General features: G+C 36.9%; 2 protein-coding genes across 2 annotated transcripts; one reads left to right on the top strand and one right to left on the bottom strand.

Annotated features, from left to right (window-relative positions):
- Positions 1–159: 159 nt before the first annotated feature.
- On the top strand, positions 160–9,101 carry LOC117334664 (DNA-directed RNA polymerase III subunit RPC7-like). The gene is made up of 5 exons (XM_033894414.1): positions 160–382; positions 2,903–3,095; positions 5,153–5,283; positions 6,434–6,553; positions 8,253–9,101. Exons 1-5 carry the CDS (start codon positions 266–268, stop codon positions 8,337–8,339), a joined length of 648 nt encoding a protein of 215 aa, XP_033750305.1. The 5' UTR covers positions 160–265; the 3' UTR covers positions 8,340–9,101.
- A 10,415-nt stretch (positions 9,102–19,516) lies between these two features.
- Positions 19,517–20,998, bottom strand: LOC117334868 (lysM and putative peptidoglycan-binding domain-containing protein 3-like). The gene is made up of 2 exons (XM_033894712.1): positions 20,522–20,998; positions 19,517–20,092 (listed from the first exon to the last, which is right to left on the bottom strand). The coding sequence occupies exons 1-2, from the start codon at positions 20,807–20,809 to the stop codon at positions 19,523–19,525; spliced, it is 858 nt and encodes a 285-aa protein (XP_033750603.1). The 5' UTR covers positions 20,810–20,998; the 3' UTR covers positions 19,517–19,522.
- Between the last annotated feature and the right edge of the window lie 2 nt (positions 20,999–21,000).

Here is a 21,000-nt window from a genome sequence, read left to right on the forward strand (position 1 = left end):
GTACACATTGATCTATAATTAATCCTAAATCTCTTATAAATATGTTTGCTCAATAATTTCGATTTTTTTCTAAACAAACATAATACTTTCACATCAATGGAATTGATCAGAAATATTTCAATGAAAATGTCATGAAATAATTAACGATTTCTCCCCAACCAAACATGGCGGCGCCCATGGATAGACATTAGTGTGCGCAATACTGTTATGTGTGATAGTCTGTAAGACTATTTATCACCCCATCTGTTATACTGTATGTGAAACAATGGCTGGAAGAGGCAGAGGACGTGGAAGAAATGTTTCGTTTAATGTGGAAGCGCTTGGTTTTGGTCGAGGAGAGGCGTTACCCGGTCCAATATTGCAGCCTCCACCCTTATATCCTGTAAGTCAAGATTTAGCTCGAGTTTCCCCTGGCCCTGACACCATGTCTGGTGAAGGGACTGGAGTCAGGTCCAGAGGAAACTCTAGTCAAGATTCTGAATCTGTTCCTCTTCTTATATATAGCAGCCGACTCTTACTGGATAGCCCGAGTTTCCTCTGGCCCTAACACAATGTCTGGTTACTCCTATAACACAAGAGGCCGCTGGTCGGCTCTTTTTCTGTCGGATATGATTTTGCCGACTGCGACTGCGTTACACGGCGCCTGTCAAAAGTATCTCGGCGTGTAAAACCTCTTACATTGTTAGAGTAAATGTGTGGTGTGTACGTAGGGCCAGAGCGCACTACTATATGAAAACGTGAAATTCTCCGACACCGTTTGGTAGAATTAGGTGCAAATACAATAAAATCGGGTGTGACATTACCCCTACTTTATATATATGGATAAATGAGTTATTTATTTACCCCATAACACCCATTTAGTCCCATCTAGGTGTTTTATTCCGTCCGTACAGAGACATATATAGAGTGATAAGTAACATCGCTATTTCCCCGTACAAGTGGTGGCTCCCTTTATTCGTGACCACTCAAGCATACCCATTATCGAGAGAGCCCTGTCCCCTATCAAACACACGCGAGCACAGGTAAATCGGGCTTTGCGCATGTGTGTATCGATGTACTGGAACTTATTCGACATGTTCTGGTTGATCCGCCATTACGTTAGACCAAAACATCGTCATTTTAAATACACACAAAAAGCACATCGTTTTCTTTTGGCCACTACAAAAGTTACCACATTAACCAAAGACTATCAAACTTATGGGATATAGTCTTATTGATCATGCACATTGTTGTCATTTATCCGTATTTTCGAAAATCCATTGGGTCCTATTCGACATGTCCAAGTTTGAAATTAAGCCGCCATTACGTCAGACCAAAACATTGTCAATTTCTAAACGCACACAACAAGCACATCGTTTTATTTAAGCCACTACAAAAGTTACCACATTAACCAAAAACTATCTTACTTATGGGATATGGTCTTGTTTATCATGCACATTGTTGTCATTTATCCGTATTCTCGAAAACCCCATAGGGACTTTTCGAAAATTGGAGATTCCCGCCGATCTTTCCTGCGGTGTGCTTGACATTCATACTCAAAATACAAACACTTGCACAGCAAATTGTGATATATTTCATATTGATGACACTTCTGCACTTTGATATTAATAAAATTAAAGCACATAATTGGATCTTGGTGATGATTTCAAATAGAAATTATCGATAATTATGTGTGTGGTTTTCACGATTTCTCTAATATGGCGTCAAGTGAAGACTGTACCGAGCGACCGCAAAGGATTGTGGGAAGGTCAGGGGCCACTATGTTAACACAAGGGCATATAGAGAGTTACCAATCTCTCTGTATATATGTCTCTGGTCCGTATAGACCCTCGCTTTACACTAGTCAAAATTTCATACTTGACTCAACTATGTAGGTCGCGGGCGGCCAAATTACCCTAATCAGTTTGCGATGGAGCATAAAGAAATGAAATACAACATTTAATTCTATACATTTTATCGCTTATAATTTATAAATGATGAATTTTTGAAGTAAATATAGCATGCAGGTTATGGGAAGTAATAAGCTTAGTTTTCTTGATTTAAATTATGTAAGAAGAAAAACACAATAAATGATATGTGGTCTTTTCGGTCCAATTGCGTTCCTATTCGGGTGGTTAGTTGAACTGTCACTTACAAAATAGCAGGTCAACAGTATGAAATTTTGACAAGCGTAATGGATGGGGCCGCGGTGGCCGAGTGGTTAAGGTGTCTCGACACTTTATCACTAGCCCTCCACCTCTGGGTTGCGAGTTCGAAACCTATGTGGGACAGTTGCCAGGTACCGTACTGTCTGTAGGCCTGTGGTTTTTCTCCGGGTTCTCCGGCTTTCCTCCACCTCCTAAACCTGACACGTCCTTAAATGACCCTGGCTGTTAATAGGACGTTAACCAAAAACAAACCAAAAGGTCTATACAGATGGAATAAAACACCTAGATGGGACTAAATATGTGTTCTAGGGTAAATAAATATCTCATTTATCCATATATATGAGGTAGGTGTTATGTCACATCCGATTTCATTTTATCTGCACCTAATTCTTAGCGACCAAACGGTGTCGAAGAATTCCACGTTTTCATATAGTAGTGCGCTCTGGCTCTACACCAGACATATGCATGGTGTCAGGAACAGAGGAAACTCAGGCTTATATATACTTACTCGAGTGTTCTTCTCTAGCGACCTGCTAACTATGCAGACCCAGGCCACAGGTTAAAAAGCCAAAAGTTGTACTGAAAAGGAAATTGACACGCAATATTAGAAAAATAAAAAAACGATATAGTAGAATCTTATAATGGTGTAATTGAAAGATAGAGAGCCACTCTGTCGTTTGTGAAAATTTCATCTGTATATATTATTTAGTAAACCTGAATCTGTGTTTGGCACTATCACATTTTCGATGTTTCAGCCAACTGATTTTAAGCCTGTACCTCTGCTGCAAGGAGAGGAGTTTGATTACATGTTGGCCTTGAAACAAGAATTCCGCGGGGTAATGAAGAGGTCGCCATTTTATCTCCAGACCTCCACAAACCGAAAGGACATAGACAGATACTCGGATAAATACCAACTGAATAATGACACGGAGAACAAATGGGAACCCGGTATAATGTGACATTTGAATTGTTAATAGGAACTGTTTCTGAGTGAATTTGTCTCTGCTGGAGTCGTTTTGAATCCAACCTATTTATTGTAAAGTTCAATGTTATTTGCTCAGAATCTTTTTATTATTCATCAAAGTATTGTTAGAAAATTGAGAATTAGTTTGACTTATGACGTTTGGATGTGTTGTGATTAACTGGTGACGTTTAGACATGTCTTATTGACTGGTGATGTTTAGACATGTCTTATTGACTGGTGATGTTTAGACATGTCTTATTGACTGGTGACGTTTAGCCATGTCTTATTTACTGGTGACGTTTAAACATGTCATGATTGACTGGTGACATTTAGACATGTTGTGATTGACTGATGACGTTTAGACATGTCGTGATTGAGTCATGTTGTTTAGACATGTTATGATTGACTGATGACGTTTAGACGTGTCATGATTGACTGGTGACGTTTAGACATGTCATGATTGACTGGTGACGTTTAGACATCTCGTGATTGACTGGTGACGTTTAGACATGTTGTGATTGACTGGTGACATTTAGACATATATAATGTTATGATTGACTGGTGACGTTAAGACATGTCATGATTGACTGATGAGGTTTAGACATGTTGTGATTGACTGGTGACGTTTAGACGTGTCGTGATTGACTGGCGACGTTTAGACATGTCGTGATTGACTGGTGACATTTAGATATGTCGTGATTGACTGTTGACGTTTAGACATATTGTGATTCACTGTTAATGTTGTGGTATGTTTTGATTAAAATTTACTTTATTCATTTTAATATTTTTCGATCGGATCATTTTACAAGCATTTTCATATTCATACCCAATCGCAGCACCCCTGTAATCGATTCACACACTTGGAACTGACGTTGGCTCTACTGTAGTTGTTAATCCTGATTTGTAATCTGTATGACATTGTATGCATAAAACGTTCACTTTCAAATAAACCATGTTGACTAACACTTAGTAATAGTGAACAATTTACATTGATAAAATGTTAGTGTTATTGGGAACTAATGTAATACAATGTTAGTGTTATTGGGAACTAATTTAATACAATGTTAGTGTTATTGGGAACTAATGTAATACAATGTTAGTGTTATTGGGAACTAATGTAATACAATGTTAGTGTTATTGGGAACTAATGTAATACAATGTTAGTGTTATTGGGAACTAATGTAATACAATGTTAGTGTTATTGGGAACTAATGTAATACAATGTTAGTGTTATTGGGAACTAATGTAATACAATGTTAGTGTTATTGGGAACTAATGTAATACAATGTTAGTGTTATTGGGAACTAATGTAATACAATGTTAGTGTTATTGGGAACTAATGTAATACAATGTTAGTGTTATTGGGAACTAATGTAATACAATGTTAGTGTTATTGGGAACTAATGTAATACAATGTTAGTGTTATTGGGAACTAATGTAATACAATGTTAGTGTTATTGGGAACTAATGTAATACAATGTTAGTGTTATTGGGAACTAATTTAATACAATGTTAGTGTTATTGGGAACTAATGTAATACAATGATAGTGTTATTGGGAACTAATGTAATACAATGTTAGTGTTATTGGGAACTAATGTAATACAATGTTAGTGTTATTGGGAACTAATTTAATACAATGTTAGTGTTATTGGGAACTAATGTAATACAATGTTAGTGTTATTGGGAACTAATGTGATACAATGTTAGTGTTATTGGGAACTAATTTAATACAATGTTAGTGTTATTGGGGACTAATTTAATACAATGTTAGTGTTATTGGGGACTAATTTAATACAATGTTAGTGTTATTGGGAACTAATGTAATACAATGTTAGTGTTATTGGGAACTAATGTAATACAATGTTAGTGTTATTGGGAACTAATGTAATACAATGTTAGTGTTATTGGGAACTAATGTAATACAATGTTAGTGTTATTGGGAACTAATGTAATACAATGTTAGTGTTATTGGGAACTAATGTAATACAATGTTAGTGTTATTGGGAACTAATTTGCTAATTCAAAGCTATTATTGCTCAGATTGGAGGAGGCTCCCAGCAGAGTTGAAAGTAACCAGCAAGAAACCCAGAAAAGCCAAGTCAACCATTCAGCCAAATATTCCCAAGAAAAAGCGGAAAGTAGATGGGGGTGATGTTAGTAAGACACTGGAGGTAGGGACTCATTTGGATTCCTTCCTGTGATAGAGTATATTGTTGTATTAATATTAAAGAATCTTGTAGGATGAAGTGTAAAATAGCGGACACATGCTGACAAACTGAACATGTTACTAATTTACACACCCTAAAATTCACCTTAAAACGGCTGAAGAAGGTCTGTATACCAGTGATATTATCGCACAATGATATGAGGAAAATCTCAAGAATTTTGTGTCTGAAATTCACCAGTTTTGACGTCCAATCCAAATCCAGCCTTGGTGTGAAATTATCAACGACGAGTCCAAGTAAAAGATAATTACTGATTCTCTGTGAGTGTGTAGTCTTGTATGAACAAACAATTGTTCCTGGGAAGTCTTCATGGCACGGATGCTTCAAGCAATTTAGCCAATAATTACAATGAGTCATGGTTAACTTCTACTTTCACTTTAATCTCTTAATATTTACATTCTGTGTGACAGTCTCCCATTACTCCTGTGTTAAACCAGATGGTATTGATCACCGTATAAATGCAGCCCAGATCTTGATCACATGACGTCACTTCCGTCAGCGTCAAAAAATGTTTGGCAGGTTGCGGGTGAATCAAACCCAGCTAGGATTTCAACTTAAAACAATCGCATAGTTATGAAGTCATTTTGATGCTTTGTTGATCAGAGTTATGCCGAGGCTTTGTATTACACATCAATTTGAATGCAAACCAAGCACTACAATGAAATCGATTTCACATGTGCCGTTCTTTCAATTGAACTTAAACTCCAGATTTAGCAAAGAGAAAGTGAAGTTTAACGTATCTTAATGTAAATATAACAATTAAACGCTTGATAGAAATAGGCGTCATTCTATTTATCCGTCACCCAGATTGCATTGATCTTGCCAATAAATACAATCTACCAAGCGTTTAATTGTTAAAGAAATTACGTCAAACTGAAACTATTGCAATGTGACATTCATTTGAACTTATTGATATTAAATAAACATTGTGTTGAGGATTTATGAAAACAGATAAATATCACAGGTTTTCTTGAATTATCCATTGGCCAGTTTAATTGGCATAATTAGAAGATAAAGTTAATAAATACAAGTTAATATGTGCACTGACTTTCATGCTAAAATAATATAATTCTTTTCAATATACATCCTAATTCAGGAATTAGAGAAAATAGAGGAGAAGGGTGATGAAAGTGAAGATGAAAATGAAGATGAAAATAAAAATGAAGGGGATGATGATGCAGAAGAGGAGCTTTATGAAGAAGATGAGTTAGAGGAGGTAGGTAGCACAGATGTATTTTCCTTCCATGGCAGGTTGTAGGTCATTTAATATCTGACATACAAAATGTGTTCAGGAAAATATAAAATGTTTGTTTTGATTCACGTTGTCACTTAAAGGTGGCCATTGCTGAAGGAAATGAGTTTTCTGATGAAATTGAACAAATGCAAATTAAGATTGTCTATATTACTGGTTGAATTTCACATAACGCTGGGTTCTGAAAAATGTATAATTAGAAAACTATAGATGGAAATCATTCGGTAATGACACAGGCAGGATCCCACAATATGATTGGGAGTAAAATAGATGATTGGAATGTCACCAAAGAAGCCCTCATCCCACTTGATACTGTATATACTTGGTGAGGTGGGTGAAAGTCTACTGTACCCTGAACTGACTAGTTTCCTGTACCCAGGGCTGTAATAATCCACTAGCCTAACATTCAGGGCTACCAAATTTTCAGCTTGGGCAAGTGAAAACTACAGGCATACAAACCTGGGACTTGTGACATTCCCATGACATTTCAGGAGATAGAGAAAAATTAATTCAATTCTATTCAGGGGGTAGTCCAAAACACACTTTAAAACCTTAAAATTCTTGGCAATAATCTTACTTTAGCGTAAATCTGAATAATATGGAATCATTTGTGTCAAAATGATCACACAAGACCTCCCATTATCATAGCTTTTCATTTGTATGCTAAAACAGCATTTCTGAATATGCTGTTGATAAAATCTAAAATTGTCTGTTTTTAGTTCACCTCAGACGAAGTCTCAGTTGACCTATTGCGATCGCCTTTTGTCCGGCATCATGCGTCGTATACAATTTACATTTTCAACTTCTTCTCAATTACCAACAGGCCCAGAGACCTGACATTGGGTGTGTGGCATGCTGGGATGAAGGGCTACCAAGTTTGTTCAAATGGATGACCTTGACCTTCATTCAAGGTTACAGGGGTCAAACATGCTAAAATCTTTAAACAACTTCTTCTTGATAACCAAAAGGCCCAGAGACCCAATATTAGGTCTGTAGCATGCTGGGATGAAGGGCTACCAATTTTGTTCAAATGGATGACTTTGACCTTCATTCAAGGTCACAGGGGTCAAATATACTAAAATGTTTAAATGACTTCTTCTTGATAACCGAATGGCCCAGTGACCAAATATTAGGTATTTAGCATGCTGGGATGACAGACTATCAAGTTTGTATAAATGGATGACCTTGACCTTCATTCAAGGTCACAGCTGCCAAATGTACTAAAATATATCAAATCTCAGGTGACCGTTAAGGCCCATGGTCCTCTTCTTTTTATGGCGATTACGGCTTAATGAAAGAAAATTACACATGTAAAACACTTAAACATTTGATCTTTGATAAACCCATTGTTGAAATGAAAATAAAGTTCATAGTCCTGTTGAAATGAAAATAAAGTTCATAGTCCGGGTACTGTAAACTGGCCTGGGACTGACACATTTTCACTTAAACCATTGCTACATTGCAGTATTGATGTCACCTCACTATCAATATATGTGTCCATGGTATCGAGCTACTCTCTCTTATATAGTTTAAATTCTGTGTTATTTATAGGAAAGTATTGACACTGGACTGTTCAATAAAATTCTGTTAAAGTAGAAATGGACATCTTGAGGCAAAAGACATTAATGTGTGAAATTTGATAATGTTCTCTTCCTTTCTCCAGGAAACCGACTATCTCCTGTCCTACTTTGACAATGGTGAGGATTACAATGATGGAGATGATGATGCTGATGAAGGTCCTGTGTACTGATGAAGGTCATGTGTACTGATGAAGGTCATGTGTACTGATGAAGGTCATGTGTACTGATGAAGGTCATGTGTACTGATGAGGCCCTGTGTACTGATGGGGGTCATGTATACTGATGGGGGTCATGTGTACTGATGGGGGTCCTGTGTTCTGATGGGGGTCCTGTGTACTGATGGGGGTCCTGTATACTGATGGGGGTCATGTGTACTGATGGGGGTCCTGTATACTGATGGGGGTCATGTGTACTGATGGGGTCCTGTGTTCTGATGGGGGTCATGTGTACTGATGGGGGTCATGTGTACTGATGGGGGTCCTGTGTACTGATGGGGGTCCTGTGTACTGATGGGGTCCTGTATACTGATGGGGGTCCTGTGTACTGATGGGGGTCCTGTGTACTGATGGGGGTCCTGTGTACTGATGGGGGTCATGTGTACTGATGGGGGTCCTGTGTACTGATGAGGGTCCTGTGTACTGATGACCAGTGTAAAATGTGAATATGGACTGTCAACAGAGAGGAACAATGAAACCGATGGGGTCCTGTATACTGATTGGGGTCCTGTATACTGATTGGGGTCCAGTATAGTGATGGGGGTCCTGTAAACTGACGGGGGTCCTGTGTACTGATGGGGGTCCTGTATACTGATGGGGGTCCTGTGTACTGATGGGGGTCCTGTATACTGATGGGGGTCCTGTGTTCTGATGCTTATGAATGAAATGTTGCTTGTTATTTAAGTTACATTGTATTAAAGATTCTGTTTTCCAAAATCTGGTTGTTTTGCTTTTTGAACAGAATATTTACTAAGAGAATGATGAGAGATTTAGCAAAATTTTGATTTCTTTGAAAGTAATGTTAAGTGTAAATAATAAATATTTGCACTATAAATGATCAATTCACCCAATAAATTGGTACACAAAAAAAATGTGTAAGGAAGTCATTTAAAAGATGCAGAACACCATTGAAAATTAGAATTAAAATTCAATCACAAACACACAATTTCAGATACTAACCATGTAAGTTTTATAAAAGAACATCTTTGATAGAGTTTCTCTGGAAAATCTTTCTATGATTTACATGATAAAACATAAACTCCCTGGAAAATTGTATTAAAATGAACAAGAGTTCCTCAGGGAGAAACAACATATGCTTATCTGATGCCAAGGGCACATACCGGTAGTCTTGTGTTAAAGAGTAGTTAAATCCAATATTCTACATACTAAAACTGAACTCCAATATGGAAACAAATCCAAGTTTAAAGTAGATCAGTTGAAAAACCAAGTGAGGAGATTCCTGGACAAGATAACACAGCTGCTTTCAAAAATGCTTAATTGAAATGCAGTTCATGAAAGCACAACTACATATAATTGTTTTAAATTCTGAGAGGTTTCAAAGGGATTGACCAGAAACTGGGAGAGGTAATCTCGGGACAAAATACATACTGAAATTACTGTTTAAAAAATTGTAAAATCATGATGTAACTTGAGGAAACAATCATCAGCCTATAATTTGGATAAAAGTTGTTTGAAAACTAGAAAAACAATACCATACCATTCAAATGTGTGACAAGTTTGACAAGCATGTAACCCGAGGTCAAAAGGACCTGTATCGCTCACCTGTTATACAGCATCAAGAAGTGAAGACTGTTGGAAGATTTAGTTTATGTGAGTTTCAAGGATGATTTAAGTTACAGATGTACAACCCATATCAATGCCCTACCTTTACAATGACCTTGAAAGTAGGTCAAAGTTCTTTCAGTTGAATATTACAGAAGCCCTTCGTCCCAGCTTATGACAATTTGTATATGTACTTGTCAAATATCATCACCCGAGTCATTTAAAGATTTAACAGATTTGACCCTTAAAGAAGGTATAAAGTCATTAAAAAAGGTAGACTTTCCTCTCGGCACGCTATCGGCCCATCATCATGGCCCAAAGTCTTTTGGATAATGAAAAGAAACCATTAAAACATTTTACCTCAGTGACCTTGAAAGGTCATTCATTTTAACTTTGATTATCCAAGCATGGGACTGTCTATATATCTTGACCTTGAGCACAAGGTACCAATCATGTGTACCAAAGTTCATGACAAGAAGCCCAATGAGTCTGTCACACTCGACTGTCTTGTAAATTGAAGACTACAACCCCTAATTAATTCCCTTGTTTTTCTATATAAGTATTAGGACAAATAACTTTTAGAATTTTAGCACAATTGCACCCTTTTGACCATGATTAATTCACTTAAACATGCCTAATAATCCTCCATCACTGAGCATGCTTTGGCAAAATATCTCAAACTTTCGACCTCTTATTCAGAAGTAGTCAATTTTCTCCCTGTGACTTGGGTGCGGAACACAAAACCAAAGCATGATAGCCCTTCTGAGGCAGAACCCAAAGCTGCTAGAGAGAGTTAAAACAATGTTCCATACAGGAGAGAGTGTCTCTGATTCCTACGAGTTGATAGAATGGTGTGATAGGTGGTCTAGCTTCAGACCACTCCCTCCTGGGGAGTCGAGACACAGACAGTGGGGGTTGACAGTAGAATGGTGTGATAGGTGGTCTAGACCACTCTCCCCTAGGGACTCGAGACACAGACAGTGGGGGTTGACAGTAGAATGGTGTGATAGGTGGTCTAGACCACTCTCCCCTAGGGACTCAAGACACAGACAGTGGGGGTTGACAGTAGAATGGTGTGATAGGTGGTCTAGCTTCAGACCACTCCCCCCTAGGGAGTTGAGGCACAGACAGTGGGGGTTGACAGTAGAATGGTGTGATAGGTGGTCTAGACCACTCCCCCCTAGTGACTCGAGACACAGACAGTGGGGGTTGATAGGAGAATGGTGTGATAGGTGGCCTAGCTTCAGACCACTCCCCCCTAGGGAGTCGAGACACAGACAGTGGGGGTTGACAGTAGAATGGTGTGATAGGTGGTCTAGCTTCAGACCACTCTCCCCTAGGGAGTCGAGACACAGACAGTGGGGGTTGACATTAGAATGGTGTGATAGATGGTCTAGCTACAGACCACTCCCCCCTAGGGACTCGAGACACAGACAGTGGGGGTTGACATTAGAATGGTGTGATAGGTGGTCTAGACCACTCTCCCCTAGGGACTCGAGACACAGACAGTGGGGGTTGACAGTAGAATGGTGTGATAGGTGGTCTAGACCACTCTCCCCTAGGGAGTCGAGACACAGACAGTGGGGGTTGACAGTAGAATGGTGTGATAGATGGTCTAGCTTCAGACCACTCTCCCCTAGGGAGTCGAGACACAGACAGTGGGGGTTGACAGTAGAATGGTGTGATAGGTGGTCTAGACCACTCCCCCCTAGGGAGTCGAGACACAGACAGTGGGGGTTGACAGTAGAATGGTGTGATAGATGGTCTAGCTTCAGACCACTCTCCCCTAGGGAGTCGAGACACAGACAATTTGAAGATAAATGTTTTAACTGTAAAACTGTAAGACATAAAAAAACCCAATAAAAACAACAAAACATTGTATTGGTCAACAATTTCACATTTTAATATTGATGATCTCAATTTGATGACTTTAATTTAACATAGCCTGATATTCACAAACAACACATTGTGTTAGTCTACCAACATGACGTACCAACTCCTGTTTTATAATGACAACCATACAAATGGATATATACATACAATTGCGGATGCTTTTTACTACTAGATTCATATTGGTTAAATTAGCTTTTGACCTGCAAAGTTATTCCAATGTATTTATATTAATTTAACCATCTACCAACAAAATAATACTTTTACATTAATATTGTCTCATATATTCCCAACAAATTCCTACATTCCCCTCACACATTCCATACATTCCCCAACAAATTCCTACATTCCCCTCACACATTCCATACATTCCCCAACAAATTCCTACATTCCCCTCACACATTCCATACATTCCCCAACAAATTCCTACATTACCCTTACACATCCCATACATTCCCCAACAAATTCCTACATTACCCTTACACATCCCTAACATTTCCCAACAAATTCCTATAAAATTGCTATAATTACACACCTTTCCACACAAAAAATTCCATGTCCCATGATCTCCTACATTCTCACACAAAATATGTTTCCCTTACATATCCTATGATCTTCCACATTCCTCACAAAAATATACATATCCTGTATGTAGTCGCAGATACACTGCCACAAAAAATGTACATTTCCTATGATCTTCCAAAATCTCAAATGATACATATTCCATATCTTCCACATTCTCACACAAAAAGTACATGTAATTTTAAAAAATCTACATTCTCATACACAATATAATATATAATGTACCTTTCAAATATATCCCGCATTCTCTCACAAAAATGTACATTTCCATAATTTCCTGCCATTTTCACACCAAAAATGTACATTTCCTTCATATATATCATACATAACTAGCTATAATCTCTCCCACACTCTCAGATGAATTTTACATAACCTATATAAACTCCCACATTTCCACACAAAAATGTTTGCTTACGATACTCCATATTTAATCATCTCGGACATTTGGGGTTCGAAATTAACTCTTTATAACTAGCAAATGTTTGTATGTTTTCCCTGACAATATGTTCATACTGATGTGAAATACCGAGCATAAATAGTGATTTTATGACAAATGAAATTTTTCTGATAGGTGGTGTGATTCTTGTATTTTCTCTACTTTATTTAGTATTAAAATTAATGAAAACACTGCAATAAAGTTTGCTAGTGAAAATTTCATTTTTCTAGTAAGTTTTAATGAATTGCTAGTGATGAAAAAAGTTAAGTTCGATCCCTGACATTCCCACACATGAAAGCACTGAGTATATAAGTATCTCATACCATGTCAAATTTAATTATTTACAATAACTTACCTATCATTAAATTACACTTGTATCAACATCATGTTCTTATTATAGTTATAATCCATACCTGTTTCTCTACACAACTCAACATATGAAGACGATTATGAAGTACCGGTAATTTTTCATTATTTGACATCCGATCACTAATACCCCTCAAACATTGATATACTGGACCATTATTTGAATATTAGCTGATACAGCTAACAGCAAGCAGGTAAAGAATATTCAACATAACGGAAGAATGGGTCCAGAGTTGGTACACCCTAAAAAAATTAGGTCACTGTGACCTGGTAATACTTAAATGTGAAAATACTATTCAGTGTATTAAAAGTTTACAGAAATATGGAGGTAAATATTTCGAGATGTTTTAAATTTAATAATTATAGACAAAATAATCATGTGTTTATAAATCTAGTACATGTATAAATACTGGGAAATTAATTTTAATATACATTGTCCACCTGACAAAGATTTAAAACATCACAGATACCCTTGAATGAAATACTTAGAACACCAATTTTACTCTCCCATGATCTGTATGTGAACTCGATTATATCTACAACTTCTCACCGACTTTTAAACGCTCATATCCCACCAATCATATTGGCCTCCTTTGAGCGTCAACTATTTAGGCTGTTCCATCTAACATGATTACATATACGTATAAACAAAGACCAATCGCTTTGCAGCTCCAAGTCGTCACACATGCGCAAACACAGTTTAGTTTCTGTTGTCGGACCAAGTGGTTGAGCAAAGTCGACTAGTCATGCACATCGTAACCTTTATTTCTCTACACATGCGCATTATAATGTAACCAAAGTGAGTTTGGTTCTACAATATTTAGATCAAAGTCACAATAGTAGGTGCTCGAAGTAGGCGAGTAAGTAAAGTGTACTAGCTGTTATAAGTATGTACTAACATATTTACCCTGAAATTCGCCCAGGGAACATCTATCCTCCAATGGGGTGGGCTGATTTACAAGGCATGGCCTTTCAAATATAAACTTAAATTTAAAACAATTGAAAATTAAAATTATTTCAACTGATACTAGTTAATAACTTGTCGGCCCTGATGAGAGCGAGAGAGGTGTCTTACTATAGGAGTCAACCAGAGTACCTAGAGGAGGGTGGTAGGACAGCTAACCCCATACCTTACAATGTCCGATCAGGAAATAACCAGATAATAATATGGTAATGATGTATTCCTACTTCCACAGCCTGGCAATTGTTTAAGTAGATCATTGATATGTCTTCTTAACATTTTAAGTTTATTTTTTTTTTTTTTTTTTTACTATTTCTACCAATGTCTACACAGCCATATCAACCCATCGACACTGAACTACAAGTAGCCATCTCCAGGAAATGATCAAATTGGTCGAAGAAATTCCATAATGGTGGGGTCCCAAGCTTAAAAACAGATAACATTGTGGGTGTTGGATGTAATTGAACAAACAGGCAGTATTCATCCCCTTACAGTGACAACATCGTTCTAATAATATTCACAGGAACAAGTCCAATTTCCCTGTTCGGATTAAGTGTGTTGGGCCCTGGTTGAAAATGTACACGTCAGGGTTGGGAGTTTTCTTTTTTCATCTAGTGATTGAATTTAACACATGCTCAGTAATAAGCCTACTCCTACACACAGAGGTTCAATATGATAAACACAATATTTGTTAAAAAGAGTTCAAAATGCATAATAACTCATACAAATCAGAAAGAATTTATCTTTAGCACTTGTTGATGAAATTTCTGCCTTTGTCACCATTTTCCAATATATCTCATGCTACTTGCACACAAAAATTAAAGCTACATTTTGTAAAAACGTAATTCCCTGGAGTGAAGCACTATAATTACAATTAACAATATAAAACTATAGTAACATTGCTTATAAAAGGAATTTTTCACAGGGGCTTGTCACAAATTTCCAACCTATGGTCCATATTTATGTATTATAGTATCATATATACATGTACACTATATATATAACACAGTAACACAAATGACAAAGGAAGACAACTTTTTGACTCGTGCCCTGACCCGGCCTCGAACTCACGATCTATACGGCACCCCATCTCCTAGCCAGAAATACCTGCAACTTATACCGCTGCACCACATCAGCGTTCTTAAATATATATATATATAGAAACTTGACAACACATCTTAGCGATTGAATACTAGTAATCTGAATTATCACAAAGATGTTTAAAAAAAAATAACTTACTCGTGTGAATAAATTTCATATCCAAGAGTCACTCATTGTGTAACCTCTATATATATATACACGTTGGACCATGGGTTGGAAATCGTGCCCTGTGAGATTTTTCAACCTAAACATTTTGTATGCCAACTAAAGCTAAGACAAGACATAAACATTAATATAGACATATCCTGTTCCAATATGGTTTATACTTTATGTAAGACTATTTATAGATACAATGTATACATGAGCTGGATGGTGATGACAAATGGTGGTCCTGAGAGTGTAGAAGTAGAATATATAGGGATGTTGTATCAACGTTCTTTTTTAGTGTAAACTGTAAACGCCAATCACCACCTGATTTACTAAATGACTTTATATTTATTATTTAACTATTGCTACTTCATATCCAAAATATCAATGGGTATATTGCTGTAAGTTTAATATTTTTTTTTGTTTTTTGATGTCTGGGTCAAATTATTTCTACCCAGTTATATTTTTCGCGGTCAGCAGGAGAGAAAGCTTCAAAGAAGGGAGACATTCCACTCACTTCAAAGAAGGGAGACATTCCACTCACTTCAAAGAAGGGAGACATTCCACTCACTTTATAGAAGGGAGACATTCCACTCACTTCAAAGAAGGGAGACATTCCACTCACTTTATAGAAGGGAGACATTCCACTCACTTCAAAGAAGAGAGACATTCCACTCACTTTATAGAAGGGAGACATTCCACTCACTTCAAAGAAGGGAGACATTCCACTCACTTCAAAGAAGGGAGACATTCCACTCACTTCAAAGAAGGGAGACATTCCACTCACTTCAAAGAAGGAAGACATTCCACTCACTTCAAAGGGAGACATTCCACTCACTTTATAGAAGGGAGACATTCCACTCACTTCAAAGAAGGGAGACATTCCACTCACTTCAAAGAAGGGAGACATTCCACTCACTTCATAGAAGGGAGACATTCCACTCACTTCAAAGATAGCAAATACCTGAATAGCTTGGGGATAGAAAGCTGGCAAACTTAATCAAGTATATTCTTTCCTAAACAAATAAGCACACATCCAGCTATTTATAGTAATACTGTAAAATATATGCCGTCCTAATGATGATATTCACTGACCAATGACTATATCCCTTCCTCTATCAATGGCTTCTCAATATTCCAGGATACTTAACAAACTATGGATAGCCATAACAAGGAACCTTTAGTATTATACATAACAGAATCAAACAAGTCAACTGCAATGTCTTCAGTGTCACATGACTATAATGTCTTCAGTGTCACATGACTATAATGTCTTCAGTGTCACATGACTATAATGTCTTCAGTGTCACATGACTATAATGTCATCAGTGTCACCTGACCGTAATGTCTTCAGTGTCACATGACTTATGTTGTCACTGTGATGTGACTACGATGTCTTCACTGTGACGTGATATCAATGTTTTCACTGTGACACGACTGCAAAGTTTTCACTGTGACGTGACATCAATGTTTTCACTGTGACGTGACAGCGATGTCTTCATTGTGACGTGACAGCAATGTTTTCACTGTGACATGACAGCAATGTTTTCACTGTCACATGACTGCAATGTTTTCACTGTCACATGACTACGATGTCGTCACTGTCACGTGACCACAATACATCTTATCTCCATATTGTTGACTATAAAAAGTACTTAAGTAGAATACTAAATAATTGCTAGAAGGAGTCATTATTAAGAATATCAGGTCCCCAGTGATGGTGTTCACTTAAATGAATGAAATCCATCGCTAATCTCTACACCATAAAATGAATGTTTACTACAACAAGATGGTTTCAGTCATATGGCATCGTAGTAGTGTGAAAGGATACTATGTAATATGGAGCCACCTAATCAAAATTTAAGTAAAACAAAACAATATTGCTAATTGATTCTGACATAATAACTTCATTATATTTAGCCATCATCACACTGGAAATGGCTGCTACCATAGCAGCTGGTGTGTATGGAATGTCAAAGTTCTATGAAAGAAATTTAATTATGAGGATAGAATTACCTGGATTGTATGCTACAAAAGTTGTGATAAACAGTAAATACTAACTATAAAAGGTTTGTGTATAACATATTTTCTGATCTTTAACAATTCCTCTTTGAAAATGCCTATACAATTTAGCAGGTCAAGAAGAAAGACAATCTTTTTGTTTGTTTGGCTCTTTCCTACAATTGAATGTATAATTTTATATAAAAAGTTGATAAAGTAATGTATCAGGCAGTGACTATACATCAACTCAGGTAGACTCCTTTAATCTTATCTATCTGTTCTAATCTCAGCTACTCTAGCTCTTAGACTGAAAATATATCCTACATGTATATCACGTTAACTAATCCTGATGAAATGTGAAATGTCATTGAAACTGTAATCTTAGGAAAATGAAAAGTCTAATTAATATGACTTAATTTCAGTAAAGACAATTCAACAGTGAATATATTCACACACAAACAAAGTGTGTTCATAAATACATTTTTCTATACTGACATCAAAATGGTCAAAATAATTTATACGCAAGTAAAATGTATACCATTCAACAATGAAAACCATTCATACGATGAACACACAAATGGACATACAATGTACTGTTCCATATTATTAGCATAAATAAAAGTGTAAACACCACAAAGTAAACAATTTGGATGACCTCTGATGACCTTCAGTATGGAGTTTGTTAGCAGATGGAAAGTGTACATATGTTGTTGGGTATCAAAAGAATCATTACTATGACGATGTTGTTTTGGGGACACATCCATCACGATGAAATAATCAATATATCAATTTTGTTTCCTTCCTCTGGATGAGATCTGCTATCAGAAATGAAAGATATAGAAGATTTAAAAATCATTTTTATGAATTATCATCATCAAAAAAAGAATAGAATTTTGAAAGATAAGGGAAAAAGATTTCTAATGCAAATTAATGACATACCTTTAACAAAATTGTCTGTCAATCTGTGATTGTTGATTTCAGTAATAGAATGTTACCTTCACCGATTGGGGACGAGGCAGTATAGGAGCTCAGTTGATGGGGAAGATGCTTGACAACCAACAAGTTTTGCTGATAAGATATGATGATCATCTTGAAATGTTTTATCAATACACGACATTGTTGACATGATTGTTACTGTTGCATCATAAATTGTTGGGGAATCCTTGTGTCAAACCAAGGACGAGAAAAGCAAACCTCATACCAGTTAATTAAAGTGTGGATTCACTATGTATATTTTCCAGTGTAGAAAAAAATTATGTTATCAAAACAAATCATCCTCATTTCGCAATTGTTTTCAAAATGAAATATCATTTTACAACGTATGCTAACAATTACATATCTTTTAATATCAAAATAGCCATTGATTATGAAATGATCTATTTTTCATCTGTGTGCAGTGTGAAATTTCATAATGAAAGTCTTTGCATCAATTTCTAAAAAAATCTTGTCACTACCTGAAGCAATAGCTGTTATACAGCAAGCTGTTAAAAAGCTTCAATAAACTTCATTTTAAAGGAAGACACTTTTTTTTACATTAAAAAAAAATGAGTTGTTTAAAAATAAAACCTTCTTAGTTATTCATTTACTGTACAAGAGATTGTCGCATCATTTTAAATTCCAGTAATTTATGAAGTTTTTCCCTCGGATTTGACCACTGTAGTATATATATGATTGATCAAAGGTGACATAAGTGTGCAAGGAGTTATTGCTATATCTCTACCTTCCCACAATCACCTAGAATCCCATGTGTTTTCCTGTCTGTGCCAGTTATCCCCTTGTTCCTGGTTCACGCCCCCCTCCCCTCCCCCCCCCCCCCCCCCCCCCCCCCCCCCCCCTCAACAACCGACTAAGTCACAGTCAAAAAACCATGTAGGTACAGTGAGCCGAATCTCATAACCTTGAAGTTAGCCGGATCATGAAGGACTTCCAGATACCCCAAGTATTCCAGTTAACCAAGTATATCATAAATAGCATTTTTGCCGTCGGTACTGAATTTTTACATTATCAGAGTTCAAGATGTCGAAGTTTATGTATGTATTTTAGTAGCCTCCAATATATAACTCTACTTGATATATTAAGTAGCAATCATTGTTAGGAATATGTAACAAAGAGATAAAATATCACAGGACATATAACTGCTAAGGCTATAAGACCAACGACCAAAGATTTCAAGGAAATCCCCCAGTTGGCACCATCAGTCTTGTTCCCATTTTTTGGAAAAGGTCTGATTGTTCGATTAGTTAACAAAGACACAACCTCGTCCAACGATCGACGATTTGTTCTGTCATTTGCTTGTCTGATTTTAGACAAATCCTTGTCCATGTTATCTAAAAACTTTTGAGCATCCCGAGACTGATTATTGAGTGCATCACTTATACTTAATGTTCGAATGATCAAATTTTGAGTTTCCGGGTCACTCATGTCACAAATTGAATCATTGTCTGTGTTATCTTGTAAGTCATGGCTGCTTTCACATGTTTCATCCACTACTGTCATACCATTGCTCTGGGCTGTCCGGGATTGCTGTTTTGTCTGCTCTTCCTTCCCCTGGGCAATATGTTCCGTTAGGAAAGAATGCCGTTTCAAAGGCACCTTTACTACTTTGTACCCATAGAAATCCTGATCTTGTATAAAGTTGTTGATCCTTTTCAGTTCTGAGACCTGAAATAAGAAGTTTTTGTCACATGTACAGCTTACACACACACACCAGATTGTAAATTTATAAGTATCTATTATCTGAAATAAGATTATGCACAGAAGACCGGTCACGGATACTGCTTTTAACTTTTGTACATTTTTATGTAATGTTAACGAAAGGTAATATAAAAGCATCACTGGTACAAGCCTCGCCTGTCAAAAGCCAGAGTTTCCTATGGCTCTGACACCATATCTGGTGTCAGGCTATATCTGTCAATGAATACATTATATAATCTACATTGTCATTTTTATGGGTACTTTGACAGACGAGGTCATTGTCTGTTATTATAAACCATCGCAACATTGACAATAGTCAAAAAATAATTGTCAACAAATGAAAAGTGCCTTTGACATACAGCTTTTCGCAATAAATATAACTAAACAAGGACGTACCGGACATCCGTACTGAAGAGCCAGGCTCCGTAAGCTGTCCCCTTCTGTAATTTCTCTTTCGAAGTAAATGGGTTCTTTTTCCTTTGGGTCGACAACCTTTGGTGCTTTTCTTGATCGCATTTCCATTTCAAATTCAACGACGTCATCATCCGCAACATCGGCGTCGCCGAAGACGTAAACACGGTTCTTTTTGACATTCTGTACTTGAGCTCCACTGTAAACATAATCTTCGTTTTTCTTGCCAAACAATCCCCCACGGGAGGAGGGTCGCAAGTTCCCGTTGCTCATAACCAAGTTTTATGTATGATTTGGCTCATCTATGTACAAACCCTTACAACATATCTAACTTTTGTCATTTCTGATCATCCATTGTCAATTTCCATGGAAGAAAAATCGAGCAAACAGGGCGTTTAATGAGCTAGACCTTTTCCGTACCTGTCCCTGTCAAATGTCGGTTTCGTTGCCGGAAGTGCATGGCA

This window comes from Pecten maximus, chromosome 9 (genome assembly GCF_902652985.1).
Source record: "Pecten maximus chromosome 9, xPecMax1.1, whole genome shotgun sequence".
Lineage (NCBI taxonomy): Eukaryota > Metazoa > Mollusca > Bivalvia > Pectinida > Pectinidae > Pecten > Pecten maximus.

What these genes read in the sequence shown, in the direction of transcription:
- LOC117334664 (XM_033894414.1), top strand. Translation starts at nt 266, where the DNA reads ATGGCTGGAAGAGGCAGAGGACGTGGAAGAAATGTTTCGTTTAATGTG. An exon ending in AGCCTCCACCCTTATATCCT is followed by an intron (nt 383 to 2,902) that starts GTAAGTCAAGAT and finishes TCGATGTTTCAG; the next exon opens with CCAACTGATTTTAAGCCTGT. An exon ending in GGAGAACAAATGGGAACCCG is followed by an intron (nt 3,096 to 5,152) that starts GTATAATGTGAC and finishes ATTATTGCTCAG; the next exon opens with ATTGGAGGAGGCTCCCAGCA.
- LOC117334868 (XM_033894712.1), bottom strand. Translation starts at nt 20,809, where the DNA reads ATGAGCAACGGGAACTTGCGACCCTCCTCCCGTGGGGGATTGTTTGGC. An exon ending in CTCTTCAGTACGGATGTCCG is followed by an intron (nt 20,093 to 20,521) that starts GTACGTCCTTGT and finishes TTCTTATTTCAG; the next exon opens with GTCTCAGAACTGAAAAGGAT.